The sequence below is a fragment of the Mizuhopecten yessoensis genome, unplaced genomic scaffold (genome assembly GCF_002113885.1).
Source record: "Mizuhopecten yessoensis strain PY_sf001 unplaced genomic scaffold, ASM211388v2 scaffold5399, whole genome shotgun sequence".
Taxonomy (NCBI): Eukaryota; Metazoa; Mollusca; class Bivalvia; order Pectinida; family Pectinidae; genus Mizuhopecten; species Mizuhopecten yessoensis.
The window spans coordinates 29631-57174 of record NW_018406030.1 but is presented as its reverse complement, the minus strand read 5'-3'; the positions used below and the strand labels follow the sequence as shown (position 1 = coordinate 57174).

The following is a 27544-nucleotide window of genomic DNA, read 5'->3' as shown; positions in this document are numbered from 1 at the left end:
TACAGGCCATCCTAGAGTGGCACCGGTAGTAAACAGTGCAATCACCTACAGGCCATCCTAGAGTGGCACCGGTAGTAAACAGTGCAATCACCTACAGGCCATCCTAGAGTGGCACCGGTAGTAAACAGTGCAATCACCTACAGCCTTTTACATTTGTCCCACTAAATCGGGGATCCATGAGGCTTCAGGAAACGCACAGATTGTATTCATTAATTATCTGTCTTCCAAACACCCACATACGTCACCGCTTTTGTCACTCTATATGCCTGCTAACTGTTTCAGAGACAGACGTTCGTTCCAAGTTAAATTGCATAGATTGTGAAATGGTTACATTGTTTAGACACTTAGTTTTGAATTCAAAACGATAATGGGAATCTGTCTTTCCCTGAAACAACTAGCAGGGTGTAAGGCGTGGCTGTAGATTGACTGTTGAGGAAACAGACATAATATTATCAGAGATAAAGCGCCAGACAGAGCTGTCCATTTTAAATGTTTTAAGTGATCTGTACGTGCCTATTTGTAACACTGTTATTTCACAAATGATGAATTCAATTAACACTCATATTAAAATTGCTTTCTACCTTTTGCAACTCAACGTGACAAATATTTAAGTTCGGTGTTTAGCTGTTACCGCATTCAAATAGTCAAGTTTTTAGTACCTAAGAAGGATCTGCATAAATCTATGTACACTAAAAGTATGTCCTTAAATGTACCAAACTTCTGACACCCGTAAAACTAATTTTGGGAGTGATGACGGACAATATAGTTATACAAATATACCAAACTTCTGACACCCGTAAAACTGATTTTAGGAGTGATGACGGACATTATAGTTATACAAATGTACCAAACTGAACTATAGTGTATACCTTCATGAAACATATTTTCTATCTACGTTAAATCCAGTTTTTAAAGATTTTAAATCAAATTTCTTCCCTCGTGTTCCGTCCGCGTCACTTAACAATCAATGAATCAAATTAAATCATGCAGGATATACAAAATGTAAGGATCACAAAGATGTTCTAAGTGCAACATTCGTGAGTCGAAGTCCCAATGTATCATTTTTCTTCTCGATTGTACCGCAAAGTTGGAAACATAAAAGTTTGACTGTCATTTATTATTCTCGAGAATTTATGCGAAAAGTAAATACCCTAAAACCTTAACAATATGCCCGATTTGTAACTGGTCTGGCTAAGGGCATCCCGAAAATCGGCCGGTTTAGAAAAACTTGCCCATCAAAGAAATAAAACTGAGATCCAAGGGAGAAAGGACATGTCCGCTTTCGGCCGAAATATATTTCACGGATAGGCATCGCATCTCATGATGTACTGTTATAGCATGATCTTAGAACACTTCCATGCGTCAAAAGATATTCACGTGTTAATGTAAAAATGTAAGTTTGTATAAATGTTTATTTTATTAAAAGGAGTGTCATTTCATTGGAAGACTATTTGTATTTAACAAGTGAATATACAATTCTCTAAAAGTCATCGTTTTCGTCTTTAAAATATGCTGACTGGAAGGTGTCTCAAACACAAAGATTTTTTTTTACGTTTAAGAAGCTGACAATAGTATGACTCCTATGAAAATCGCGGTGACGACAGTGAATGGCGTTTGGTGAGGAGAAACTGTTCCCGATACACCCTGGTCATGTTTTACGACTTTCGGAGTTGTGGTGATCACAACAGGGGGCGCTTGTGTGGTCATTGTGCTGTTGTCATGGAAACCATTGTTTTCTATCAGCTGTCTATAGAAGTTTGCAGATTGTTTGTCTGTACGCGTCTTTTTTGCCTTGTTAAAATCCACATGATATAGTCCATACTTCCGCGAGTATCCGTCTTCCCAGTCAAAATTATCCATTAACGACCAGACGAAGTAACCTTTGATGTCAATCTTGTCCAGACTTATAGCTACCAAGAGAGAAACAAATATATTACTGGTAATCCGTATCACTTCGACAATATGGACACTCCATCTACGTTATAAAGCATATGGTTATAAGCTTGGAACAAGACGGCGGTTTTTGAAAACTTCAAATTATTGCCACGGGAAAAAGGACTTAAAATGCCATATCAATCCTTAAAACATAGCACTCTGATCTGTCTAAACAAAGCTATAGTTGTTCAAACGATGTCAGATGATCTTGATTTTGTTGTATTCAAATTTCAATATTTTCCCCTAACCGACCTTAGAGCAACTTTGGCCTGGTCAACAAAGCAACACGGACTAGAAGTTATGATCAAACTGAGCTATCAGATCAAGAAGGTGTCCTAGAGATTCGAACTCAAGATTTTCTAGTCTAGAAAAATGTTCCGTCAAATGAGATATTGAAACTCGGACTTTTCTGACTCGTACAAAAAACCCACTCAAATTCTAGAACCATAGGCAAAGTCCATTAACAAGAACACATTTTTGTTTTTTATGTGTGGCCAAGGAGATGGCTACACTGAGGACAGACTGGACAGTGGTTGATTTTAAGTATCATTTCCGCGTTTCATGAAAATTGCTGTTTCAGTAAAGAAAACCTTATTTGGTAACGACATGGATATTTCTGCCACTTTGGTTTAATTTGTTCAAATCAGACTTCGTCCTTGGGTAACGTTTCCTATCTCGGGTGAACGAATAATCCTGTCTCCACCATACGAGGGCAATACATATATGAACCTGACTAGTACCTTTCATCAGTTGGTTGGTGTGCTGTTTGATATACTCCTCCCGGTCCGTGTCCTCGAGGGAACCGGTCGTGTCATACATGCCGTTCTCTGTGACGTAGATCTGCGCGGGGGAGTAAGTCTGGTGGATCCAGTTAAGGATTCGCCTTAGTCCCTCTGGTTGCGAAGTGCGTTGGTTAGTGCCACTGTAAACAAGTCACGTCAAGATGAAATGATACAAACAAAGTGAGTTATCTAATTAGAATGCATTGTTCTTTGATTCTCTGCTCAAGTTAAAAATTCTAGTCATGTGAGGAAGTATTTCTATAAGGTCATGTCATTTCATCTTTTACAATAGATTTCGCTCAATACAACATTGTTTAATATCACACTTATTATGTTTCATATTATATGGTTTGTTTTATATCCGAATAAAATGGATGCCTCCCAGTATCATATTTTATGATAAGTTTCCCAAACTAACACACATTTAAGATATTAAATGTACATGCTTTAACATGTAAAAACAAAATGCCTTTTTCATAATGCTTCTATCTTTTCTTACCTAAATAATACATTTACATAATACTGAACGCAGTTTTTGTCATAGCTAAAGGTAGCAGTATACAGTAGAGGGTTGTGGCCATGGGTGATATTTTTGTTAAATGGCTAACCCCTGTATAATGATATGTAAAAAATATATAAAAATACAACTGTACTAAAGTTGGTATAAGCATGATGAAGTGGGCTATGTGAGCTTCACATTTTTTAAAGAAAAAGAAGATTTTTCTGGTTCGAGAATATAATTTTGGCCATAATCCGAAAGGGTGCCTACACATGAAAAGCTAGCTTTAAAGGAGGTAAAATTTTGACAACAGCACACGACGCAAAATTGCAAAAAATCAAGTTTTACAACTTTACTGGGACCCAGATAATTCTGCAACCAGCAGGTAGGTAATCTTTAATTTCAGACACTTGTTGCGGGGGTCAAATTTTGGGTCAAAAATGGTAATTTTTGGCATTTTTTGGTAATTTCTCAGTACTTTATATGTGTTGTAAATGTAATGCAGTTTACAAATATATATACATGTATACATGTGTTGTGTAGGGTAAATCCGCTGTGTTTACATTTACTCGACATGTGCCTTGTTTATCAGAGTCGGGCCATTTCTACTGTACACTGCTACCAAACAGTGTTTCCAGTGTTTCTGCTGACGTCACATATCTCTAAATATTTAATGTGTCCTTTGACACATGACAAATTTTGACCAAAGAGAAATGAGCTGCATTTAGCAGTGATTTGACGCTGAACAGTACCATTTCGATCTTTATATTATGTCAGGCATACAAGTGTAGGTATTTGAAGCAAGATGCCCAGGGGCCTTAATAGCTCACCTGGTATTTCATTTTCAATTTAAAACCTAGTGTGAATCATACCAGTTTATCAAAGGAGTATAAGAAATACAAGTTGGAAGTAGGATTAAATCTGTTTGGGTGTGTAACGTCCCGCTACCACATTTGGTACAATTTTGACAGTTTTTCAGTGATATTTCAAAATTTGGATCTTGTATCTGGATTGTTTCTTGATTCTTGACAAAGACTACCCATGATGGTTCATTGTCAGATTTTTTTTGATTCTAAGTAATTTATTTTTTTAAAATAGAACGCTATATTCGCAGTGAGATTTCGTCCGTTTTTCGGCAATGATAAGTACTCAAATTGGTACACCATATCACAGGCTATGAAACTTGTTTTTTTATTTTTACTAGTTGATGTATACACTTTTATGTTATCCGGATTTAAGGACCAGAAATCAACATTTAAACATGCTTATCAATAACCCCTTAAAAACCACAAAACATTTCATCGACATACAAAATCTTTATTGGTTTTCTGTTATGTTTACTTTGAAATCATCGTGTACTTTTTAGAAATGTCACTGAAAACAAACTATATTATTGAAATGTTGATAAATATTTCTTTTGTTATACTGACAGAGGAAAATGCTCAAATTTAATTTTGAAGTAGTATTCGAACTATTTTCTGACCGAGTACGAATTTGGGTAGCGTACCAATTGTGGTAGCGTGACGTTAAGACACCAAGAACATGGGTGTATTTTTCATGTCTTCACACAATGTTTATATAAACAGGAGTCCTACTTGCCATGGATGCTATAAACCACATTTTGTTAAAAACCCTCCACTCGTGAGGAATGAGATTTTTTTTAAAATTAAGCTGTATTTCCACTATTTGGTCCCAGCCCTCTGCCCTCAAGGGGCTACACCCTGCATTTATACAAATTTAAAATATAAGGCGGATAACATTTTGTTTTAAAAGAGTTACCTCTATATCCCTAATTGGGCCCCGTCCCTCGCCCAAAGATGCTCTAGAAAGGGGTGGGGGTTATACCCTTCTTTATTTACAATGGACAACCCATTGGCCAATGATGTTCCAGGTAAAAGAAATGGTCAAAATCTACTAAGCCGTTTAGGACAAGTAGCGTTTTAAAGAAATAAGTTGACAGATGACTAACGACGGACGCTGCACCACGGCATACGGTCAATTGGCTCTTCGGGTCAGGTGAGCTGAAAACAGATTCCAATTTTCTGTTTTTGCCAACATATACAGATATGTCAATATTCAAGGAAAAAATCGATATTTTAGAAACTCGTGGATATCAGCACCAGGCATGGACAAATGCAGTATCAGTATGAGATCAGTATGAGTGAGAAATCTCTAAAGAATTAAATTATCACTCGGCCACTGATTCATGGACGGTATGATCAATTCGGTACTTACACTGGCCACACAACGGCAGCACTCGTATCAACATTCATATCCAAAAAATAAGCGAGAGTTTTCGGCGACAAATTTGCATTCTGTTTTACTAAGATGGAGTTGTAAAAATTAAGTCCAAGGAAGTCGGCAGATCCTACAAAACCAAAAAAAATAAATAATAAAAAAATAAAAAAACAACTCAACATTTTGATTAAGCAATGCAACATTCAGAGATTTTATTTGTAAGACATCTTTGAAAGTATACTAATGCTTTTAATAAAAACGTCACTTATTAAACAATTATCCTCGGTCAGCAATAATCAGTTTAATGGTAAGTTCACTATATCACTAACTACCAGTCCTGAATATGTGGCTTATGAAGTGCATATATATTCTGTGTTTCGTGGCTACTATGCTGGAGGTAAATGTACTCTGGGGCTTTGAGCAATGCAAAATGTGCATCCAAACTAGGAATTCCTCTACAGGTGTATTTTCTAAGGAAGGAAGTGCCAGAAATCTTTGGTTTTTCTCAGCTTTGTCTCTGTGTAAATGTGAAATTACCCAAACAAGATTCATTTTCTTGTTGCTTTAAAAGCTGTCCAAATTATGTTCATTGCAGTTATAGAATGAAGTTACCTTAACTGAGCCCTCATTTTTACTAAAGTACCTACAACTCATTAATATATACTAAGTAAAGAAACTGAAGGAGGCAGTATTCTTGCTTGTAAGTTATAAGTTAATGTGTTGAGAAAGTGAAAAGAAGATTATGACTACAACCAGATTCTATAACATCCCTGTTGGGATATGATTACATACTCTAGATTCTACAACATCCCTGTTTGGGGTATGATAACATCCCTGTTGGGGATATGATAACATACTCCAGATTCTACAACATCCCTTTTGGGGGTATGATAACATACTCCAGATTCTACAACATCCCTGTTGGGGGTATGATAACACACTCGAGATTCTACAACATCCCTGTTGGGGGTATGATAACATACTCCAGATTCTACAACATCCCTGTTGGGGGTATGATAACATTCTCAATGCTTACCTTTTAGCATCCTCTTTTCCTCGGCAGTAAATTCCGGAAGCCTACTGTCCAGTTTATTTTCCTTCAAACTGTTTTCAAGTACAGATGTTTGCATCACTATGGGATAATCCCCGTCCTTAAATATCGGGTTGGCAAACCAGCCGAATATGAACTGAAGAGCGCGCTCCGATGTTCGTATGTCCTGTTCGTGTGAACGATTAAAGGGTTCAGCCCAGGGAGCGGTAAGGGCTAATCCCACCGTTCCTGTGAAAAGGAAAACAGACCTTACTGTTTAAGTCCTAAGAATGTAAGAATGAGGATATATGAGGTATAACATATTTCTATTTTGCATACAATTACATAAAAATTGAAGTTCATCTTGACAAGACCATGAAGACACCGGGGACTCACCTTTATAGTAGGGTTTGTATTTACGACTGTACAAATTGTAGACTGCTGCGTGGGCACGAAGAAGGTTGTGTCCTACCTTGTACACATTCTCACCAACCTCTCCTGGGGCTAGCGTCCCAACGCCATAACCCTTCACACTTATTGAGTAGGGATCACTTAATGTGATCCATTTCTTCACCTAAGCGAACAAAACAGATTCAAAGATCAGATATAAAAAGAGGGTCACGGTCAGACAGGAACAGTGGAAAAGCGATACACGATATGAAACAAACAGGCTCATAAAAAGGGAAAAAGTGGAAAGAATTGAGTAAGACTGAGGTAAAAATTGAGGGAAAGGTGGTAAAAATTCAGGGAGAGGGTGGTAAAAAGTGAAGGAGACAAAGATAAAAATGAGAGAGGCAGTGATAAAAAGCGAGGGAGACAATGTTAAAAAGTGAATGAGAAATTGATAATAGTAATTGAAATAGAGGTAAAAAGTTTCGAAAACAGAGATAAAAGGTAAGGGAGGCATTTGCAAAGAGTGAGGAAGACAGTGGTAAATGTGAGGGATAAAGTTGACAATGAGAGAAGGAGACCGTGGTAAAAGACAGGGAGACGGTGGAAAAAGTGAGGGAGACGGTGATTAAAAGTAAGGCAGACAGTGGTAAAAGTGAGGAAGATGGTGATAAAAACTAAGGAAGACGGTGGTTAAAAATAAGGTAGATAGTGGTTAAAAGTAAGGTAGATAGTGGTTAAAAGTAAGGAAGACGGTGGTTAAAAGTAAGGTAGATAGTGGTTAAAAGTAAGGAAGACAGTGGTTAAAGTAAGGAAGACAGTGGTAAAAGTAAGGAAGACGGTGGTTAAAAGTAAGGTAGATAGTGGTTAAAAGTAAGGTAGATAGTAGTTAAAAGTAAGGAAGACAGTGGTAAAAGTAAGGAAGACAATGGTAAAAGTCAGGAAGACGGTGATTAAAAGTAAGGTAGATAGTGGTTAAAAGTAAGGTAGACAGTGGTTAAAAGTAAGGAAGGCGGTGGTTAAAAGTAAGGTAGATAGTGGTTAAAAGTAAGGTAGATAGTGGTTAAAAGTAAGGAAGATGGTGGTTAAAAGTAAGGGAGACAGTGGTAAAAGTAAGGAAGACGGTGGTTAAAAGTAGGGAAGACAGTGGTTAACAGTAAGGTAGATAGTGGTTAAAAGTAAGGAAGATGGTGGTTTAAAGTAAGGAAGACGGTGGTTAAAACTAAGGAAGACGGTGGTTAAAGTGAGGGACACAGTGGTAAAAGTGAAGGAGACGGTGGAAACAGTTAGGGATAAGGTGGTCAGAAGTGAGGGAGATAGAGGTAAAAGTGAAGGAGAAGTTGAACAAGAGTTAGAGAGACGGTGGTCAGAACTAATGGAGAAGGTGATAAAAGTGAGAGAGACAGGGGTAAAAAAGTGAGGAAGATAGTTGTAAAAGTAGGGTAGAAAGTGGTTAAAAAGGTGGGAGACAGTTGTAAAAGGTGGGGGAGAAAGTCTTCATGGGGAGAAGGTGAACGAATAGAGAAGGAGACAGAGGTAAAAGTAAAGTAGACTGTGGTTAAAAGTAAGGAAGACGGAGGTTAAAAGTAGGGAAGACGGAAGTTAAAAGTGAGGAAGACGGTTGTTTAAAATAGGGAAGACGGAAGTTAAAAGTGAGGAAGACGGTTGTTTAAAATAGGGAACACGGTGGTTAAAAGTAAGGAAAATGGTGGTTAAAAGTGAGGGAGACGGTGGAAACATAGTTAGGGATAAGGTGGTTAGAAGTGAGGGAGAAGTTGGAACAAGAGTTAGGAAGGAGGTGGTAAGAGGTGATGGAGAAGGTGGTAAAAGTGAGATAGACAGTTGTAAAAAAAGAGAAACAGTTGTAAAAAGTGGAGGAGAAAGTGGTTAAAAGTGAGGGAGACAGTCGTAAAAAGTGAGGTAGAAAGTCTTCAAAAGTGAGGGAAAAGGTGAAAGAAAAGAGAAGGAGACAGTGGTAAAAGTAAGTGAGAAGTGGGACAAAGAGTTAGGGAGGAGGTGGTAACAAAGCTAGGAAGACAGTGGTAAAAGTAAGGAAGAAAGTAGTAAGAAGTGAGGGAAACAGTAATAAAAGTGAGAGAGACAGTGGAAAAAAGTAAGGAAGACAGTGGTAAAAAGAGAGGAAGGCAGTTGTAAAAAGTGGGGAAGAAAATGGTAAAAAATGAGGGAGAAGGTTGACGAAAAGTTAAGTAGACAGTGGTAAAAGTGAGGGAGACGGTGGAAACAAAGTTAGAGAGTAAGTGGTTAGAAGTGAGGGAGAAATGGTTTAATAGAGGGAGACAGTGGTAAAAGTGAGGGAGAAGACTGAAGAAAAAGTGAGGGAAACAGCGGTAAAAGTAAAGGAGAATAAGGAGAAGGTAGAACAAAGTGAAGGAGAATGTTGAAATAATTGAAGGAGACAGTGGTAAAAAGTGAGGAAGGCAGTTGTAAAAAGTGACGAAAGAGAATGAGACAGTGGTAAAAGTGAAGGAGACGGTGGAAACAAAGTTAGTGAGTAGGTGGTAAGAAGTGAGGGAGATAGTAGTAAAGGTGAAGGAGAAGTTGGAAAAAGAGTTAGGAAGGATGTGGTAACAAAGCAAGGGTGAGAGTGGTAAAAGTAAGGAAGACAGTGGTAAGAAGTGAAGGAGACAGTTGTAATAAATGAGGAGAAAATCTTCAAAAGTGAAGGAGAAGGTGAACGAAAAGAGAAGGAGAAAGTGGTAAAAGTGAGGGAGAAGTTGGAACAAGACTTGGGGAGGAGATGGAAACAAAGCTAGGGAGACAGTGGTAAAAGTAAGGAAGACAGTGGTAAGAAGTGAGGGAGATAGTATTTAAAGTGAGGGAGACAGTGGCAAAAAGTAAGGAAGACAGTGGTAAAAAGAGAGGGAGGCAGTTGTAAAAAGTGGGCAAGAAATTGGTAAAAAAATGAGGGAGAAGGTTGACGAAAAGTTAAGGAGACAGTGATAAAAGTCAAGGAGACGGTGGAAACAAAGTTAGGGAGTAAGTGGTTAGAAGTGAGGGAGACATGGTCTAATGGAGGGAGACAGTGGTAAAAGTGAGGAAGAAGAATGAAGAAAAAGTGACGGTGACAGCGGTAAAAGTAAAGGAGAATAAAGGAGAAGATAAAACAAAGTGAAGTAGAAAGTTGAAAAAGTGAAGGAGACAGTGGAAAAATGTGAGAAAGACAGTTGTAAATAGTGAGGAAGACAGTGATTAGAAGTGAGAGAGGCGGTTGTTAAAAGTTTGGGAGAAAGTCCTAAAAGGTGAGGGCGACTGTTGAAAAAGTGGTGAGAAAGTGGTTAGAAGTGGTGAGAAAGTGGTTAAAAGTTAGGGAGACGGTTGTTAAAAAAGAGGGGAGGGGGAAGAAAGTAGTAGAAAGCGAGGGAGGCAGTGGTAAAAAGTGAGAAAGACAGTTGTAAATAGTGAGGGAGGCTGTGGTAAAAAGTAATGGAGACATGTTTAAAAAGTGAGGGAGGCAGTGGTAAAAAGTGAGGAAGGCAGTGGTAAAAAGTGGGAAAGAAAGTGGTAAAAGTGAGGGAGGCACTGAAAAAAGTGATGGAGACAATCTTAAAAAGTGAGGGAGGCAGTGGTAAAAAGTGAGGGAGACATGTTTAAAAAGTCAGGAAGGCTGTGGTAAAAAGTGAGGTAAACAGTGGTAAAAAGTGAGGGAGACAGCTATTAAAAGTGAGGAAGACAGTGGTAAAAAGTGAGGGAGACAGTGGTAAAAAGTTAGTGAGACAGTGGTAAAAGGTGAGGGAGACAGTGGTATAAAGTCGGGGAAAATGTTCTGAGGTTAGAAATAAGGATCTAACGTATTAAGATATGCTATAGGAACAAAGGTAAACAATTGACAGCGTATGATGTAAATAAATGGACACAAGGTATTTACCCGATCGCCAAATCTCGAGAAGCAGAGGTCAGCAAAGTTTATGAAATATTCGATGATATCATCATGGAGCCAGCCCCCACTCTGCTTCAAGGCCCTGGGCAGGTCCCAGTGGTAGAGCGTTACCACAGGTGTAATCCCAGCGTCCACTAAGGCGTCAATCAACTGGTTATAGTACTGGAGGCCCGCCTTACTCGAGTTGCTAGCAGCTCCCGTAGGTAAAACACGAGACCAGGAGATAGAGAAGCGGTAATGAGATATCTACAACAAATTATATAAAAACAGAGCTGGTTTATTTTTTTTCTTTTAAAAAGTAAATTGTTACTTTAATTTCTTTTTTAAAAATTTATTTAAAGATTTAGTATTTTTTTTATTTATTTTTTATCAATACATGATTGGGTAAAATCAAATACATGAACTGTAAATGGATTTCGTTTAAGAACTGGTTACTTGCTTGGAGTGATGACATCAGATTTTAGCCTATTGCATTGAGAGTTTTCAAATTCAAATATAGAACTTTTCTTAAAGACATAATTGGAATTAGGATTGTTTACACACAGGATATGCTTAGTTCTTTCAAGGCCGTTCTTTTGGCAGGGATTATGCATATGATATTTTAATTGTTCGTATGTTACTAATATTGCCACTATGTCCACTTGTCTGCCGAGATAAATGATATCTTTGTTGTTTTCCATTTCCTGAACAGATCTTATAAATAAATGTTAGTTCAAAATCATGAGAGTGTTCTATTGATGAAAGTGACAGGTAATGCGCTTTTGATACCCTGTTTATCTTTTTTAATCTCATATGAAAGCTTTTGAACTTGCACTTCGGACCTTAATAGTGCGTGTAGTGATAACAAAAATAATATGAAAAGTATTAGAAGTATTCCTTCACTCACTTGCAGAATTGAAAAATGTTGTACATAAATACCATTGAGTCATAACACATCATCTGAACCAGGATCATTTTACTTTTACCTTTAACTGTTTTAATACCATGACATCATCCCGCCAAAGGTGGTAGCTGTCACAGGCGACATCTCCTGTGTCATCGTTGGGAGACTGACGGTGGTGTGTGAACACATCCCAGATACTTTCTCCTTTACCTGTACAACAACATGTCAAGAGAAAGACTCTCATTTGTAGGAATATATTGAACATGTATATAATGCCTTTTATCTGCCACCTTGCTCCATCACAAACATTTTGTCAATGTCCTAATGTTTCTTAGTTTATCTATTGGTCTTTAAGTCTCGATATATCATCCAATCTCTTTATGATAGGACATATTTGCTGATCACGTGTTAGCAGTATAACAAGTCAGTCAATGAAGGCAACCACTAATCTTGTCCTGCTACTTCACACACACGATTCTGTTTCTGTAAAATGGCGGACGTTAATGTCTATTACTGTGCTCTTTATGAACCCGAACTTGAAATGACATTTCAGCACAAGAGAACTGCGCGATCTGAGGTACTGTGTGTATCTAACGGACACGATCATCTACCATAACATGTAGGTCTATTTTAGACCCCGAATCAATATACTGATCAAGTGTTCTGATACAACTTTTATACCATATCTTGTTTACAGCACATCATGTATTTTTCTACTTCGATTGTTTGTTATTACATGCGGTGAGTCTTTAGAAAAAAAACAATGTCCTAATCAGCTGTGACTTCATGCAATGATTTTTTCACATCGTCATTAACTATGAAAATAACACTCAAGCAAAATGTCTTTGACGAATATGCAAATTTAGCTAACTCCAAAATACCACTATTGCACAAAAACAAAAAACCCATTACCGTCCTCATTCCAGGCTCCCTCTATCTGATACGCGGAGGTTGTCACACCCCAGACAAACCCCTCGGGGAACTGGTCGTACACGAACACTTTCTCTTTTGGTAGGGTTTTATTTTGAACCATAGCCACCGTGATTGAGCTAGCTGGTCCAATGTCTGTACCGTAGAAGAAGCCGTTATTCTGGATGATGTGTCTGTAGTAGTGGGCTGAGGCCTTAGGCGTCCTAGGTCGCGCTGGGTCAGTGAAGTCGACGTAGTGGAGACCAAATCTCTCCGAGTATCCCCGAGACCACTCAAAATTATCCATCAGGGACCACGCAGTATACCCACGTACGTCCACATGGTCTAGGCGAATAGCTGAATTACAATAAATGTCTTAGTTAAAAAAAGAAATCTAACATTATTATCTCCATAAATATAATGATAAAATGGATTTGTGATTATTAGCAGATGTGTGATGAGTTTGCCTCCAACTGTAAGTGGTACTTGATAAACATCAGCGTGGGAGTCACAACGATAGCATGGTGTACATACTCATCTAAATACTATGCCTAAGTAACCGCAGTTGAGCTTGCATGTGTATGCGTAAACAAGCATCGGGGATTATCGTGATGAGAAATGTTGAGCAAGTTTTCGGACGATCGATTAAAACTTAAAATCGTAGCCAGGGATGCGTTAACATATCAATTTTCCAAACATCATTTATTGATTTAGCAGTTATAGTTTTGACCTGAAAAATACACCCTTGACATTTGACTGGTTTCAAAAGATTGATGGTATCAATACTTTGTAAAACTTCCTAAAATTTGGTTGAAAAATGTAATTAGTAACATGCAGACATAACCGAATGTTAAAAGACGTGCGTACGATAGTTTGTTTGATAACTTTGTCAGAAATGCATAGACGAGCCAATTCACCAATCACCATCAAGAATACATGCCGTAGCTTTGATCATTATCTTGTACTTTAACGGATTAGAGTGATTGATTTCAAAAATATTTGTATGAATTTTCATTTTTTTTTTCGAATTTAGTCAGGACCTGCGGCCAAGTCAAATGATGACAGACGGATCTACGTACGAACGGTCGGATGGACACGTAGACGCAAGTATACGCTCTGCAAAAGGTGTGCATGAAAATCTTGTTGACTTGCCTTTTTTCTCTCCCCTGATGTTTTTGGTTTGATTCTACAATACTAATTGACTTCAATCGGACTGCGATTTCAAGGTTTCAAGAAAACGTGAGCGAGTTGGAAAACCAGGTTCCATAAAATGTCCATATCAGATGAACGAGAAATCAATACTTTTATCCTGTATCCTGGATATTTTCCTGCTATTTTATTTAACTCACTGACCTTTTAGAACTTCATTGATGTAGTGTTTGTAGTAGAAGATTCTATGATCGTCCGACAAGGATCCGTTTCTATCAGAAATGCCATTCTCTGTTATAAACACAGGAACGTCACCGTAGTGATCCTTGATCCAGTTCAGCATACGGCGAATTCCAAATGGAGTGACAGTTAGCCATGATGACCCGGACCTATCACGTGCGGTATAGTGTAAGTAAGAGAGGTTTGATATAGGCTTAGTTTGGTGCTCTGATTGTACAGTTTATCAAACATCATTGGTTTAAATAGAAAACGGGTAATATCATTCATTTTCATAAGGGATCTACTATTCGACAAAGGAAGTTGTATAACATAGCCATATACATTTACTCACGCAGAATATGTTCCATGCCATTCTCTGAAGTACCCAAGAAACTACAGATTAGTTATTATCATTCAACAACTACAGATATCGACGAGCATTAAAACCTAAACGGACAAACTGCCCGTCAGATATCTGGATACACGCTTAATCCTTCATTATTATTATAATAAATAGCTGGTGTTGAATAATTTGAGACAGCCCCAGTAAATAAGTATTGTTGATTGTGGAGGTCACAAATATTGTCTTTATGTCATATATATTTCAGGAATAGCCTCTGTTTATGAAGATAATTTACTTCATATGATAAACGCTATTGGTTTGCAATAAAGCTCACCCTAGCCATGACGGGTCCTTAGAGAGCTTGATATCCATGTCTCCATAATAATCCCGTGGAGTTGCAGGGTCGACATAATTTTCCGCTAGGTTAGAGGTGTAGAAATTCAGACCTAGAAAATCGGTGGCACCTGAAAACGGAAACAAAGTAAAAACAATTATTATACAAATTTGACCTCAAATTTGCTTCACTTGTATCATTTCGATTAATGTGCAATGACATGATTATGTGAATGATTTGGTAATTTTATATATGTGGCAACTATGTTTTGCTTTCAGATGTTTATAGTGAATGGAATGTCTTCTACATGTTAAGCACTGGGTTTCTTCGAATCGGTTTTACTTCTGTTGTTTGGTGCAACTGCCTTCTCTGATAACGTACCCTTTAAATAACGTGTTTCCTCTTGTGTGAATTCCGGCAGTCTACTATGTTTTAATTTCTGAATGACACTTTTGTTCCCGATCTGCCATTTCATGACGTCAGGGTAGTCTCCGTTATTTAACACTGGATTGACGAACCATCCAAAGTGGAACTGGAGTGCACGCTCGGCAGCATCGCGGTCGGAGGGAACGCTCTCACTTTTAGGTACTTCCCAGTCACAGTTACATGTGATGCCTACTTTCCCTGGAAACAGATATTCACGCAAAAAGCCTCCTTAACTTGGTTTTTCATCTTCAGATATTTTGAACATTGTCTCCCTCAATACATTGATGGGGAAAACGATTTATATTATCTGATTGTTTACCTTTTAAAAAGATATTTTCATAATTTTCTTTTTCTTTTTTAGCAACATTATGTCGTCTAACATCACGTTGCTTTGTACTGTCTACAAAGTAGTCATATTCAGATGTTATAGATGGGTCGTAACTAGGATTGTCCGTAATATCAAAACGGAGAGAAACGTGGATTCGGTTACTATTTCCATAATTGCATGTTATGACCGTAAAAAAGAAATTATGAAAAATCGTTTCCAAATTCTTTTGATAATCCAGAAATTTGAGTAAAACGAAAGAACATAAGCTCAGTTACCTACGCTATAAATAAATGTCTATAAATGTCAGTGTAGTTGTGATGTTACCTTTAAACGAGGGAAAATCTGAGCTTAAGACACAGCTTTACGGTATTTAAAATCCTTTCGTAGAAATCGACAGGAGTCTCCTTTTTAATATAGGGGACTGACATTTCTCAATGTTGTCCACATGCACACAATGGATATATTATGTAAAAGGAATCATGTAACTGATTTTTTATCAGTTAGCAGACTGTTTTGTTCAGATACATGGATAAATTCGTGTACATAAAAGGTCAACTTGAGTAAAAATATATGTTTTCTGTACATTCGATATATATTATAACCTCAGAACGTCGAAAATCCGACGAAAATCGGTAATTTGTTTTCGAGATGTATAGGTCTGAAAGCAAGCTTTGTAACTGCCCGGAGAAACTAATGTGTAAACTGGCGATTCTATATAGAATTCCGTAATTAATTTGTTATTTATAACTTGTATATTTGAGAAATCGGATAATGATATGATCAAAGCTGATAGTAAAATTCACCATTTCAAGATTCCCGGTAACATATCACCACGGACTTATCCGTCATACCATTTATGCTGGTGACTCTAACTGGATTCACAACATTTTCATTGTTAAATACAACAATGTACACTTAATGTACTAAGACATAACTACACTAGATCTATATGTCACGTGTTTACGGTTTACAACTGCGTATATATGTATCTGAAAGTGATTCCGGGGTGTATTTATCAATAAACAAGGCTGTGATATATGTATATGTATACTCATATAACTTAATTACATTAGTATAAAGGCCTTTGTACTCGCGTGTATGCCTTGTTCAGGCACTCTGTTTTACGTAAACTAAAAATGTCATAAGCACAGTATCATATCGTTATTGAAGTAAGGCTAAAGTAAAATTAATTGGAATAATTACGTTTATGAGTACACAGAAAAACCTGTTTGATTATATACTACAAACACGTACCTAGAATTAGCACCGGTCTTTGGGTACAGGCAACCGTGTATTATAAACTACAAACACGTACCTAGAATTAGCCCCGGTCTTTGGGTACAGACAACCGTGTATTATAAACTACAAACACGTACCTAGAATTAGCACCGGTCTATGGGTACGTATACAGACAAACCTGCATTATATACTACAAACACGAACCTAGAGTTACCACCGGTCTATTGGTACAGACAAAACTGCATTATATACTACAAACACGAACCCGGAATATTTGATACCGGTCTATGGGAACAGGCAAACCTGCATTATATACTACAAATACGAACCCAGAATTGCCACCGGTCTATGAGTACAGACAAATCTGGTTTCGATTTCACCTATCGACAATTACAAATAAAACTGTCTTTTAATCTTCTTTACGAAAGAAAATCTGGAGACAACCTGACTATATTAATTATACAACTTACCTTAATTTCAAAATCGACATACATTTTCTCTAAAATAAGTCATTTCACAACACGTTCTGGTCAAACAACAAAGACCATTTATATAAAAATCTAAATTGACGTGTATCTATCATACCCTGTTGGGTGTTCTTGAACTCTTTTTCATAGAGCCTGTAAGCCTTGCCGTGGGCCCTGATGAGATTGTGAGCGGCGATGTAGACTTTGTCCCCGGGGCTGACGATCCCTGGGGCTTTGATGCCCTGTCCGTACCCCTGGACAGATACCACCCACGGCTCGTTCAGTGTGATCCACGTCTTAACCTATGAAATCAGAATGAGTATGAACACTTCCATGAGATAAGGTAATGGTTGCTTTAGGCGGGGCCTTAATTTTCACAGTTTTCACGGACACAAGTACATTGTATCGTAGCACATCTAAGGAATCCGCAAAAATTAGTGACCGTGAAAGCAGACTTTTACATTAGTCACCGAGCAATAATGTAGATTCTCAAAATATCGCGTAATGTTTAATAGTTAGATTAATTCGCGTAAACTTTAACATTCGCATGTACCAGAAGTAGGCAGGCAATCATCTGTACACGACGTACAGATAGGTGGGAAGCGATTTAAAGACCTCACGAGTTATCAGTGTCACATCACGCCGTACATAAGCTCTTGTGTAACGAGTAAAAGTAAAATAGTTCGTTTGGTATAGATAAAAGTGAGTTCATTGATAACAATGAGTATGTGGTAGACCCGGTATCCAACTTGTAAGAACTTATAACATTACATCTAATTTCAAATATAAACTGTAGAATCTCACAATTCACCCTTCATATAAAAAAAATCTCTGTGTTTAAAATATGTAACATGATCAATCACAACCCTTTATTATAGAATATATACAAAAGAACTTGAAAAGATGTTAGAGCATCCCGACTCGAGACACTTTAGTGAATTATGCGTTTTGATATTCACCCTGTCCCCGAACTTCTGGTAGGCAAGTCTGGCGTAGTCGGCAAAGACGTCAGCTATTGAGGCGTTGAGCCAGCCGCCGCCTCTGTCCTGTAGAGCCTGAGGTAGGTCCCAGTGGTACAGTGTGACCATGGGTGTGATCCCAGCGTCCAACAGGGCGTCTATCAACTGGTTATAATAATCCAAACCCAACTGGTTCACACTACGTGTCGTGCCGTCAGGTAATATCCGGGGCCATGACAGGGAGAACCGATAGTGTGTCACCTGTTAAATTTCATAATAATTGTCAAAACAACGTCATATCAACATCAGGAATTGCTTTAGGTATGGCTGCAATAAATTAATATGGAAAATTATTAATAATTGTGTCACTGTTAAATCCAGAGAACGTGAGAAAGGATTCAAATAATTATTTGGAAAACGATTATTCCTTGTTGTTAAAGCATATACAAGAAGGGGACAACGGCTACTTGGAATTACCATCCCAAATATTCCTTCCGACATACTTTTTGACTACGATTATATGTTTCTTCTGTTAATACATATACTGGACATTGTTTTTCGCTATCGATTGATTATTCCAAAGAAGTAATGTATAAATGTACCGTGACAAAATGTACAAAATATATGCGAAAAAGGCTGTACAAGATACTCCGGATACAAAAAATAAAATATCAGTGTAAAGTCGGGAAAAAAACAAACGTCAAGAACAATTGAATATGTTAAAGGAAAACCCTGGACTTGAGAAGCTTCCTTCAAGTAGCACCAGGGTCCCTCGTGTTACCTTCATGTCCTTGAGAAGCTGGACGTCGTCCATGTATTTGTGGTAACTGTCACACGCAACATCGCCCGTGTCACTGCTGTCCACGTGACCTTGATGAGAGAACGTGTCCCAGATACTCTGTCCCTTACCTGTAACATATTAAAATATAATGATCAGTTCCACTAGATATTTTTAACATGACATCAATATACCCATTACGTTAAAATCACGATTGACGTCATAAGTATAAAACATTTTTTATTGATGTTTTTTTCTCGGTTGTAAAATTACCTTAATTAGTAAAATATTGGTTTATAAAACATTTTATACTCTAAAACAAAATACAAATGAGTCGGTCGATCAATAAATAAATTAGCTTGAATATTGTTTTTTTTTCAAATGCTACGCATGTACCTGCCCAACTTCGCGAGCCAAGGGTGTTCAATACGATACTCTCCTATTTACGCTTTTATTCTGTATATTTCATGCTGTTACTGATTATGTTACCAACATACTCCACTAGTGTAAACATTACCAGCATACAATCATTTTAAAAACTCGAATAATTTGTTTCACCACAATCCTACATCTCCTTCAAATGTTTCCGTAGACCTAATGGTTAACAGTAACAGTGTCTAACCGTCTTCATTCCATGCTCCCTCTACTTGGTATGCTGCCGTCGCGGCGCTCCACGCAAAATGTTCCGGGAAACTTCCGTAGTAGAATTCATTTCCCTCTGACGGAGGAATAGGTTTAGACTCAAGTTCCAGGAAACCGTTATCCTTGATCAGCTTTCTGTAGTACCTGGCCGATGCCTTAGGCAGCCTGGGTCGCGCTGGGTTAGTGAAGTTGACGTAGTGGAGGCCATATCTCTCGGAGTATCCCCTTGACCACTCAAAGTTATCCATCAGGGAAAACGCGGTGTACCCAGAAACGTCCACCTTGTCCAGACGAATAGCTGGAATTCAAATAAATGCATAGAGAATGTCTTAATTTTTCCCTTTAGAACAATTAATGAATATATTAAAGCAGTGTTGGTGACTTTTGAGAAAACAAATATACGGAAATTCGGAACTATGACGGGATTGAACTGTTTCAATTGCTGGTGACCAGAGACCGTCGAAATGTTATTACTTTCGGGACTGACTATTATTGCAACGTATCAATAGCTTTTAATTTTTCACAAGAACACTGAAAGAATATAATTATATGCTGACGAGTTTTATCTGTGACATCAGATTAGGAAATGCGTGAGGCATTACTTCTATTCATATGCATATTATATTTGCTGCAAAACAGTAATCATTACCCTACATTGAACCCAACGTTTCTTCTGCTTCTCGATGAAATCAGTGTTTTTAATAATTGAGGAGGGTCAATCAAACAAAACAGGAGCCGATGGAGAGACCTCCTTATTATATATTAACAAGTTGTAGGCTGCTGAACTAGTATTGTTGTTTTGAGCATCAAACTTTGCTGTTGTACAGTGAAGGTAGCCTTACAAAATATGAACCACATGTTGTAAATCAATATATTTTATAAAATATTTTAACGTTGCACGGCATCATGAAATGGTTCACAACACGTTGAAGTTATATGCGGCTATACTTGTAGACTTTAGTTACATATTAATTAAATTATTCTCAATGGCTGATCATTCAGGAACTAATATTAAGTAAGCGCTTTTGGGTCCTAAAATATGAAAATATGGTTCAGCACATTGCCTTATAATAGTCAATACCTAGCACCTTTGGGTAAATAGCGATGATACACACTGTCTGAAAAAATGTGCTCAAAAAACGACAAAGGAAATGGCCCCGTTTTTTCTTAACTCTGGAGATTTGTTAATGTTTATTATGGGAATTAATAACTAATTAGTATGATGTCATTGTGAAATAAATAATGATAAACATGGAATATGTAATAAAATCAAGTAAGATACCTCAAGAAATGCATCAAAAATGAGAATTTTAATCAAATAACGTAGATTTTATAAAACGATATTTCTTTATCACTTGTGTAAAAAAAAAAATATGTGACGTAGGTCTACCATAACTTGAAACTTATTATTTATTTATTCAAGAAAGGTCCATTTCACTTTTTAGATTTTGTTTTTGATTTTGAGTGCCCAGTTTATCAATTAATTAATTTTGTTATTAGTGTTGCATAATTCAGAAGATATTAACGTATTCTTAGGACCACATCATATCTTATCTTTTCATATCAATCCTAGATACATGCTAATTTAAGTAACCTTTGAGGACTTGATTGATGTAATTTTTGTGGTAGGAGATTCTGTTGTCGTCTAGCAGTGATCCATTCCTGTCAGATACTCCGTTCTCCGTGATAAATATAGGAACATTCTTATACTGATCCTTCATCCAGTTCAGCATCCGTCGTATTCCAGTAGGGGTCACCTTCAGCCAATCAGATCCCGACCTGGTGCGATAACAGATGGTCATCAGAAAAGAAAAAAAACCTGTGACGTCAATGGCCTTGGCCGAAATTTTCAAACCAGGATTAGTAAAAAGTCCTTAAAGCAGATTTCAAAATGCAATATGCGATAAATAAGTGAATCTACCATTAGCTCTTTGTATTCAGATTACAATTTGTGCGATAAGTTGCCGTGAAGCATTTAACGCATTGAAACTCTTTGCCTAGATAAAATACAATAAGGACTGTGACTAATGTGTCATTCCTATGTCCCGACCGGCCTCTTTGTTTTCGTGCTGAATAAAAAGTCTATGCCATTTCAAAGAATAGATAAATGATAGTTTCTTATACTTACGAGTTGTTATACCCAAGCCAGGAAGGGTCTTTAGAAACTCTGACGTCCATATCCGAGTAGTAATCGTGTGGCACGGCCGGGTCTTCGTAGTGCTCTACGACGTCTGAGGTGTAGAAATTCAGTCCGATGAAATCAGCTGAACCTGGAAAATTATCATTTCATAGTTTGAATTCACCATCATCACTAAAACATAAACATTGTACTTACCAGAAGACAATTATCAGCTACTCTTTTATGAGATGTAGCTGAAAAGTTACAAAAACATTTGATTTGTAACATATATATAATTACATCCGCTATCACGAAGAACAAGATATGACCACAAAACTTACTGTGTTTCTTGTTTTAAAGTTTCAGGGAAAGACATTTCCTCATCATTTTCATCTATTTTCTAGAATCCCCAGCATTAATTACAATGCCTCACATCACTACACAAACCTCACCTTAATATCATCCAGATTATAAAGGCACAGATTGCATTAATGTTAATTTTCACAACATTTTTATCTTCAAACTTTTTTTTCGGAAATTTGATTATTTCGATTTTTACCCTTTATATATTTTTTCTCCTCTGACGTGAACTCTGGCAGTCTGCTTTGTTTTAGATTCTGTGCTTCACTTTTGTTTCCGATCTGCCATTTCATGATGTCGGGGTAGTCGCCGTTGATTAAAATAGGATTGCCAATCCATCCTAGGTTAAATTGAAGAGCACGCTCGGTGGCTGCTAGGTCCTGCGGACGACCCTCCGACTTTGGGACGTACCAGCGAGAGTTACAGACAATGCCCACAGTCCCTAAAACAGCACAAATTAGTAAATGTAGAAAGGGTTCAGTTTTTGAAAATGATGCTAATGTATGTGACGAATTTCTTAGCTATATATACATATACATTCTTAAATATGATAGATATGAATTATCGTTCAAGAGATAGCAACTCGAAACTATTTTTTTTCAAAATTTTCAGTCTTTTTGTATCTACTGTGACCTTGATCTTTGACTAAGTAAGCCCAATACCAATAGATTATTTCCTTCCTCTTGCGTTATAATGCATTCAAATTTTGATAACATAGAATTAATTGTTTCAATGTTATAATTTGGAAACCATTTGTTTCAGACAACTGGAGACAAGGAGACACAGACAGCGTCAATGTGCTTCCGAAAAAAATGTTCAAAAATATACAAAATGAAAACAGAAAAGACAACAATTAGAGACAAACAATTTTACAAGTTAACAACATGTGTGTTATCATTGATATGGCAATTACCGGCAGGTGTTCTCTAAGACAGGTTTCGTTGTGAAATGTAAAATATACAAAGTTTTTTATTTTTATTTTCGTTTTTAGCACAGCGTTTGACGTCCTCGTAAAAACAGTTTAAGTCCTATAATGACGGGTGCCTATAGAGACACCTTCAACACAAGGTGAGGAGACGTCAGACAATACTGAGGCCCAAATGCTGCAACCAGGTCTGAATATCTTTTTTGTCTTTCAAGTATCATCTAAGCAATTAAATGACGCAGAACACAGTCTGATTCGATTCTGACCTTTGACTGATAGCAGTTTTCTTTTCCTTAGAACAATTGGCATAGAAAATATCTGGAAAATCATCGTTTTATTTCACGGAAAATTTGTTTCCGTAACTCGTCTTAAGTGGTTAGAACAAGAGGATATAATGTAGATCAAAGGGTACAGTAATAATGTGTCAAGCGCATCCTTCTGCTCTATACTGGCTTCTTTGTGAATGACAAATTTGCTTTAAAACATAAAAAGTGAAACTTCAATGCAAGGGAGAATCCTTTTTACAACGTATACATACCATTTTGGACCTGACTAAACTCATTTTGATAGACTCTGTATGCCTTCCCGTGTGCCCGGATGAGATTATGGGCAGCAATGTACAGGCCGTCCCCGGGGCTTACAATTCCCGGGGCCATAGTTCCATAACCATAGCCATGCACTGAAGCCACCCAAGGCTCGTTAATGGTGATCCAAACTTTTACCTTTTATAAATTGAAATTAAATTATCATTCATCAGCATAAAACTCCTTTAATATGCATTACGAATATAACCAATATACGAGAAGACTGTATGAAGTGGATTTCTAAGTTAATTTGAAATGAGTGGTGTTTATATTGCCAACGATCAATTAAGCGGTACAGCTCATATATTTGCATTTTTTGTCTTGGAATAATAATTGAAATGTTTAAATTTGTCGCAATAAAGCAAAAAAACCCATCATCACTCAATTTTTCAACACAAAAGTGATTCTGCTAGTTGCACGTGACACTTTGTATGTACTCAGAATGACCAGGTGATATGTTGTATTTACCCTGTCTCCAAATGTTTCGAAGGCTAGTCTTGCAAAGTTGGCGAAAAGGTCAGCTGTTGATGCGTTTAGCCAGCCGCCGCCTCTGTCCTGTAGAGCCTGAGGTAGGTCCCAGTGGTACAGTGTGACCATGGGTGTGATCCCAGCGTCCAACAGGGCGTCTATCAGCTGGTTGTAATAATCCACCCCTGCCTGGTTTACATAGCGTGTCGTGCCGTCCGGTAATATCCGGGGCCATGACAGGGAGAACCGATAGTGTGTCACCTGTGGGTTATAAAACGTTTACATATCATGCTCGGGACCCAACATGAGAAAAACAAACGAAATGCTATATTGATATCCTATGGCATTGAAAGGTTAAAAACGTTGAATAGAAAATTGATTAAGATTCCATTTAATGTCACATTGTTTAATGTAATGCTATTAACTTTATCTAAATGTTAACACTTCTGTGACGTAATGCTCTCATATTATGACAAGGGTAAATCTTTAGAAAAATAGTTTAATCCCAATTTTCCTCATCACATCCTCATACACTTTAAGTTAATGATACTGATACTTAATGATTTATTGCCTAATATAACATGTTTCGGGTTATACAATGTTTAACTGAAAACCCAGCGAGAAGAAACATACCTTCATGTTTTTGAGAAGCTGGACGTCGTCCATGTATTTGTGATAACTGTCACACGCCACATCGCCCGTGTCATTATTGTCCACGCGACCTTGATGAGAGAACGTGTCCCAGATACTGGGGCCTTTACCTGCAAGAATCGATATCAAAATAGAAATATAGACACAAATTTACTCGTAAGAGACTTTACCCTTAAGACTCAATACGATACTATTACCATTGACTGATCCAAAGGTGTGCAAACACGCTCCATAACTTTGTTAATATTGTTGGTAACTGGTTAAATGTGCAAGTAACAACTCATTTTGTGATTTATTTTACACTCCAACCTTTCACTATTTTCACTTACCATTCCAACAAAGAAAAAGTCTACTAAAATTGTATGTCTCTACTAAGACTTAGTACTGGAGACAATCCTGATTAAAAAACTTTATATTTTTATTTTTCAACATTTTAACCACGACTGTATGTGAGTTTTATATAGCCTCATGTACAAAATAAAATTTATAGCTAGGCTGATTTCTTATATCTGATTAGATTCTGTAAGCTTTTTGGCGTATAATTGTACTCCATCATATCTGCTATCAATATCACGTCAATGGAATACTGCAATGTACTTGATCAAACATATACCGACAATAACCAAACCGGAGTCACAGCGAACCAGTTGGAATTCAGGATCAGCACTGCAGTGTATCACGTATATCATCTGACAAGTATCATTTACCACCAAATACACACAATCAGATCAAAAGAACAAAAGATATAGCTAAGTTAAGAAAAAATAAAGTATTTAGATCAAAAGAAAATAAATGTTAAAAATATGTTAAAACCATGCCAAAGAAATGAAGGTAAAATCTAAGAATATTTTCAAAATCTATTTAATTGTGGTTTTCTATGTTTTAACAACTAGAATATGGAATAAAAGTATACTTTTGTATTCGTAATATCAAGATGTATTACCATCTGCTTGCCAGCCTCCCTCGACCTGGTAAGAAGCAGTTGCTACACTCCAGGCAAAGCCTTGTGGGAATATTCCGTACAGGAATTTCTTCTCTTGTATCAGGGGTCCACGTCCTGACAGTGCGGGTGTTGAAGGTGACGTGGCCTTGAACAATCCATTATTTTCGATGAGCTGTCGATAGTATTTTGCAGAGTCTTTAGGTATCCGGGGTCGCGCTGGGTCAGTGAAGTCGACATAGTGGAGACCAAATCTCTCCGAGTATCCCCTAGACCACTCAAAATTATCCATCAGGGACCACGCAGTATACCCACGTACGTCCACGTGGTCTAGGCGAATAGCTGCAGTAACAAAATCAGACAAAATAAGAAGATCCTTCCCTAACTCTGCCTTTCTACATTGCTGCCTCGAAAGGCTCCCTCTAATTTTGAAAAGATGAGAACGAACATACATCGCAAAGACAAAAGCAACTACAACAACAACAACAAAACAACTAACCCTTTAGAATCTCATTGATGTAGTGTTTGTAGTAGAAGATTCTATGATCGTCAGACAGGGATCCGTTTCTATCAGAAATGCCATTCTCTGTTATAAACACAGGAACGTCACCGTAGTGATCCTTGATCCAGTTCAGCATACGGCGAATTCCAAATGGAGTGACAGTTAGCCATGATGACCCGGACCTTATTATTTGAATAACAAAAGATAACACAATGTCATATTGCCGCAGTGATATGAAATATATGCTATTTCTTTATTCAAGCCACAAAATCAGGATTCGAATCCAGGACTCGGTAACGTATTGCTGTAAGTCTCTAGCGATATATCAGTTCGATTAATTCTGTTACACTGTATATTGTGGAGTTTTATGAGAATTTGAAAATTGACCATTCTTCGTAGAAGAGCACGTTTTGAGATGCTCGAAACACATTGAATAGCATTTGAAATGCAGTGTCATTGCCAGCTTTAAAACGAGTTTGCATTACGTACAGTTTTTGTGAACAAATGTAGCAGGGAATGGGAAAAGCTTTTCTTATACGATTCATATAAAGTAAACACTGACACATTTTGCCGAAAAACCCTGGAAAATGTAAATGCGACCTCGTTTTCCTTTTCCCACATATCATAATGTTATAACATCAGTTCCTTTCGATGTGAAAAAAGTAAGATACTTTACACATGTAACATACCAAAAATACTTGTGATGGTTTGCTAACAATATTTACCCAAGCCATGACGGGTCTTTAGACAATCTGACGTCCATATCGGAATAGTAATCCCGTTTATATGTGTCGTCCAGATGGTATTCTGCCAAGTTGGAGGTGTAAAAGTTCAGGCCTACGAAATCTGTGGCTCCTGAAATAGGACAATCAGAAAAATGGCACGATTGTATGTGTGTAATTATCGGAATGCTTCCCTCTAATACCAAGTATTCATCTCGATGTACTTTGACCCTAGTTTAATTACACTTGAACTAAACACTTTACGTGATAGGTAGAACATCGAACCCATTAATCTATAATTATTTGATGTATAAAATAACCGAACTTTGTGTTTAACTGTTAGCTGGTGGAGGTAACGGATGCAACTACATCAGTTAAAACCGAACTTTGTGTTTAACCGTCAGCTGGTGAAGGTAAAGGATACAATTACATCAGTTATAACCGAACTTTGTGTTTAAACGTCGGTTGGTGGAGTTAAAGGATACAACTACATCAGTTTTAACTGAAATTTGTGTTTTACCGTTAGTTGTTGGAGGTAAAATATACAAGTATATAAGTTATAACAGAACTTTGTGTTTAAACGTCGGTAGGTGAAGTTAAAGGATACAACTACATCAATAATAACCCAACTTTGTTTTAACTGTTAGTTGGTGAAGGTAAAGGATACAACTACATCAGTTATAACCGAACTTTGTGTTTAACCGTTAGTTGGAGGAGATAAAGGATACAACTACATCAGTTATAACCGAACTTTGTTTTAACTGTTAGTTGGTGGAGGTAACGGAGGCAACTACATCAGTTATTACCGAACTTTGTGTTTAACCG

The 27544-nt window shown here is 37.3% G+C and overlaps 1 protein-coding gene across 1 annotated transcript; it reads right to left on the bottom strand.

Annotated features, from left to right (window-relative positions):
• Positions 1–1392: 1392 nt before the first annotated feature.
• On the bottom strand, positions 1393–26950 carry LOC110450637 (lactase-phlorizin hydrolase-like; the record flags this gene model as incomplete). Its single annotated transcript, XM_021498256.1, has 24 exons — positions 1393–1910; positions 2676–2857; positions 5452–5584; positions 6491–6733; positions 6881–7058; positions 10761–11018; positions 11738–11865; positions 12568–12921; positions 13918–14102; positions 14610–14739; positions 14991–15233; positions 17188–17371; positions 18029–18289; positions 18810–18937; positions 19429–19746; positions 21043–21227; positions 21577–21718; positions 22127–22369; positions 23391–23574; positions 23905–24165; positions 24538–24665; positions 25499–25837; positions 25995–26179; positions 26723–26950. Coding segments are annotated over 24 exons (5176 nt in total), but the record flags the coding sequence as incomplete, so codon positions are not given.
• Between the last annotated feature and the right edge of the window lie 594 nt (positions 26951–27544).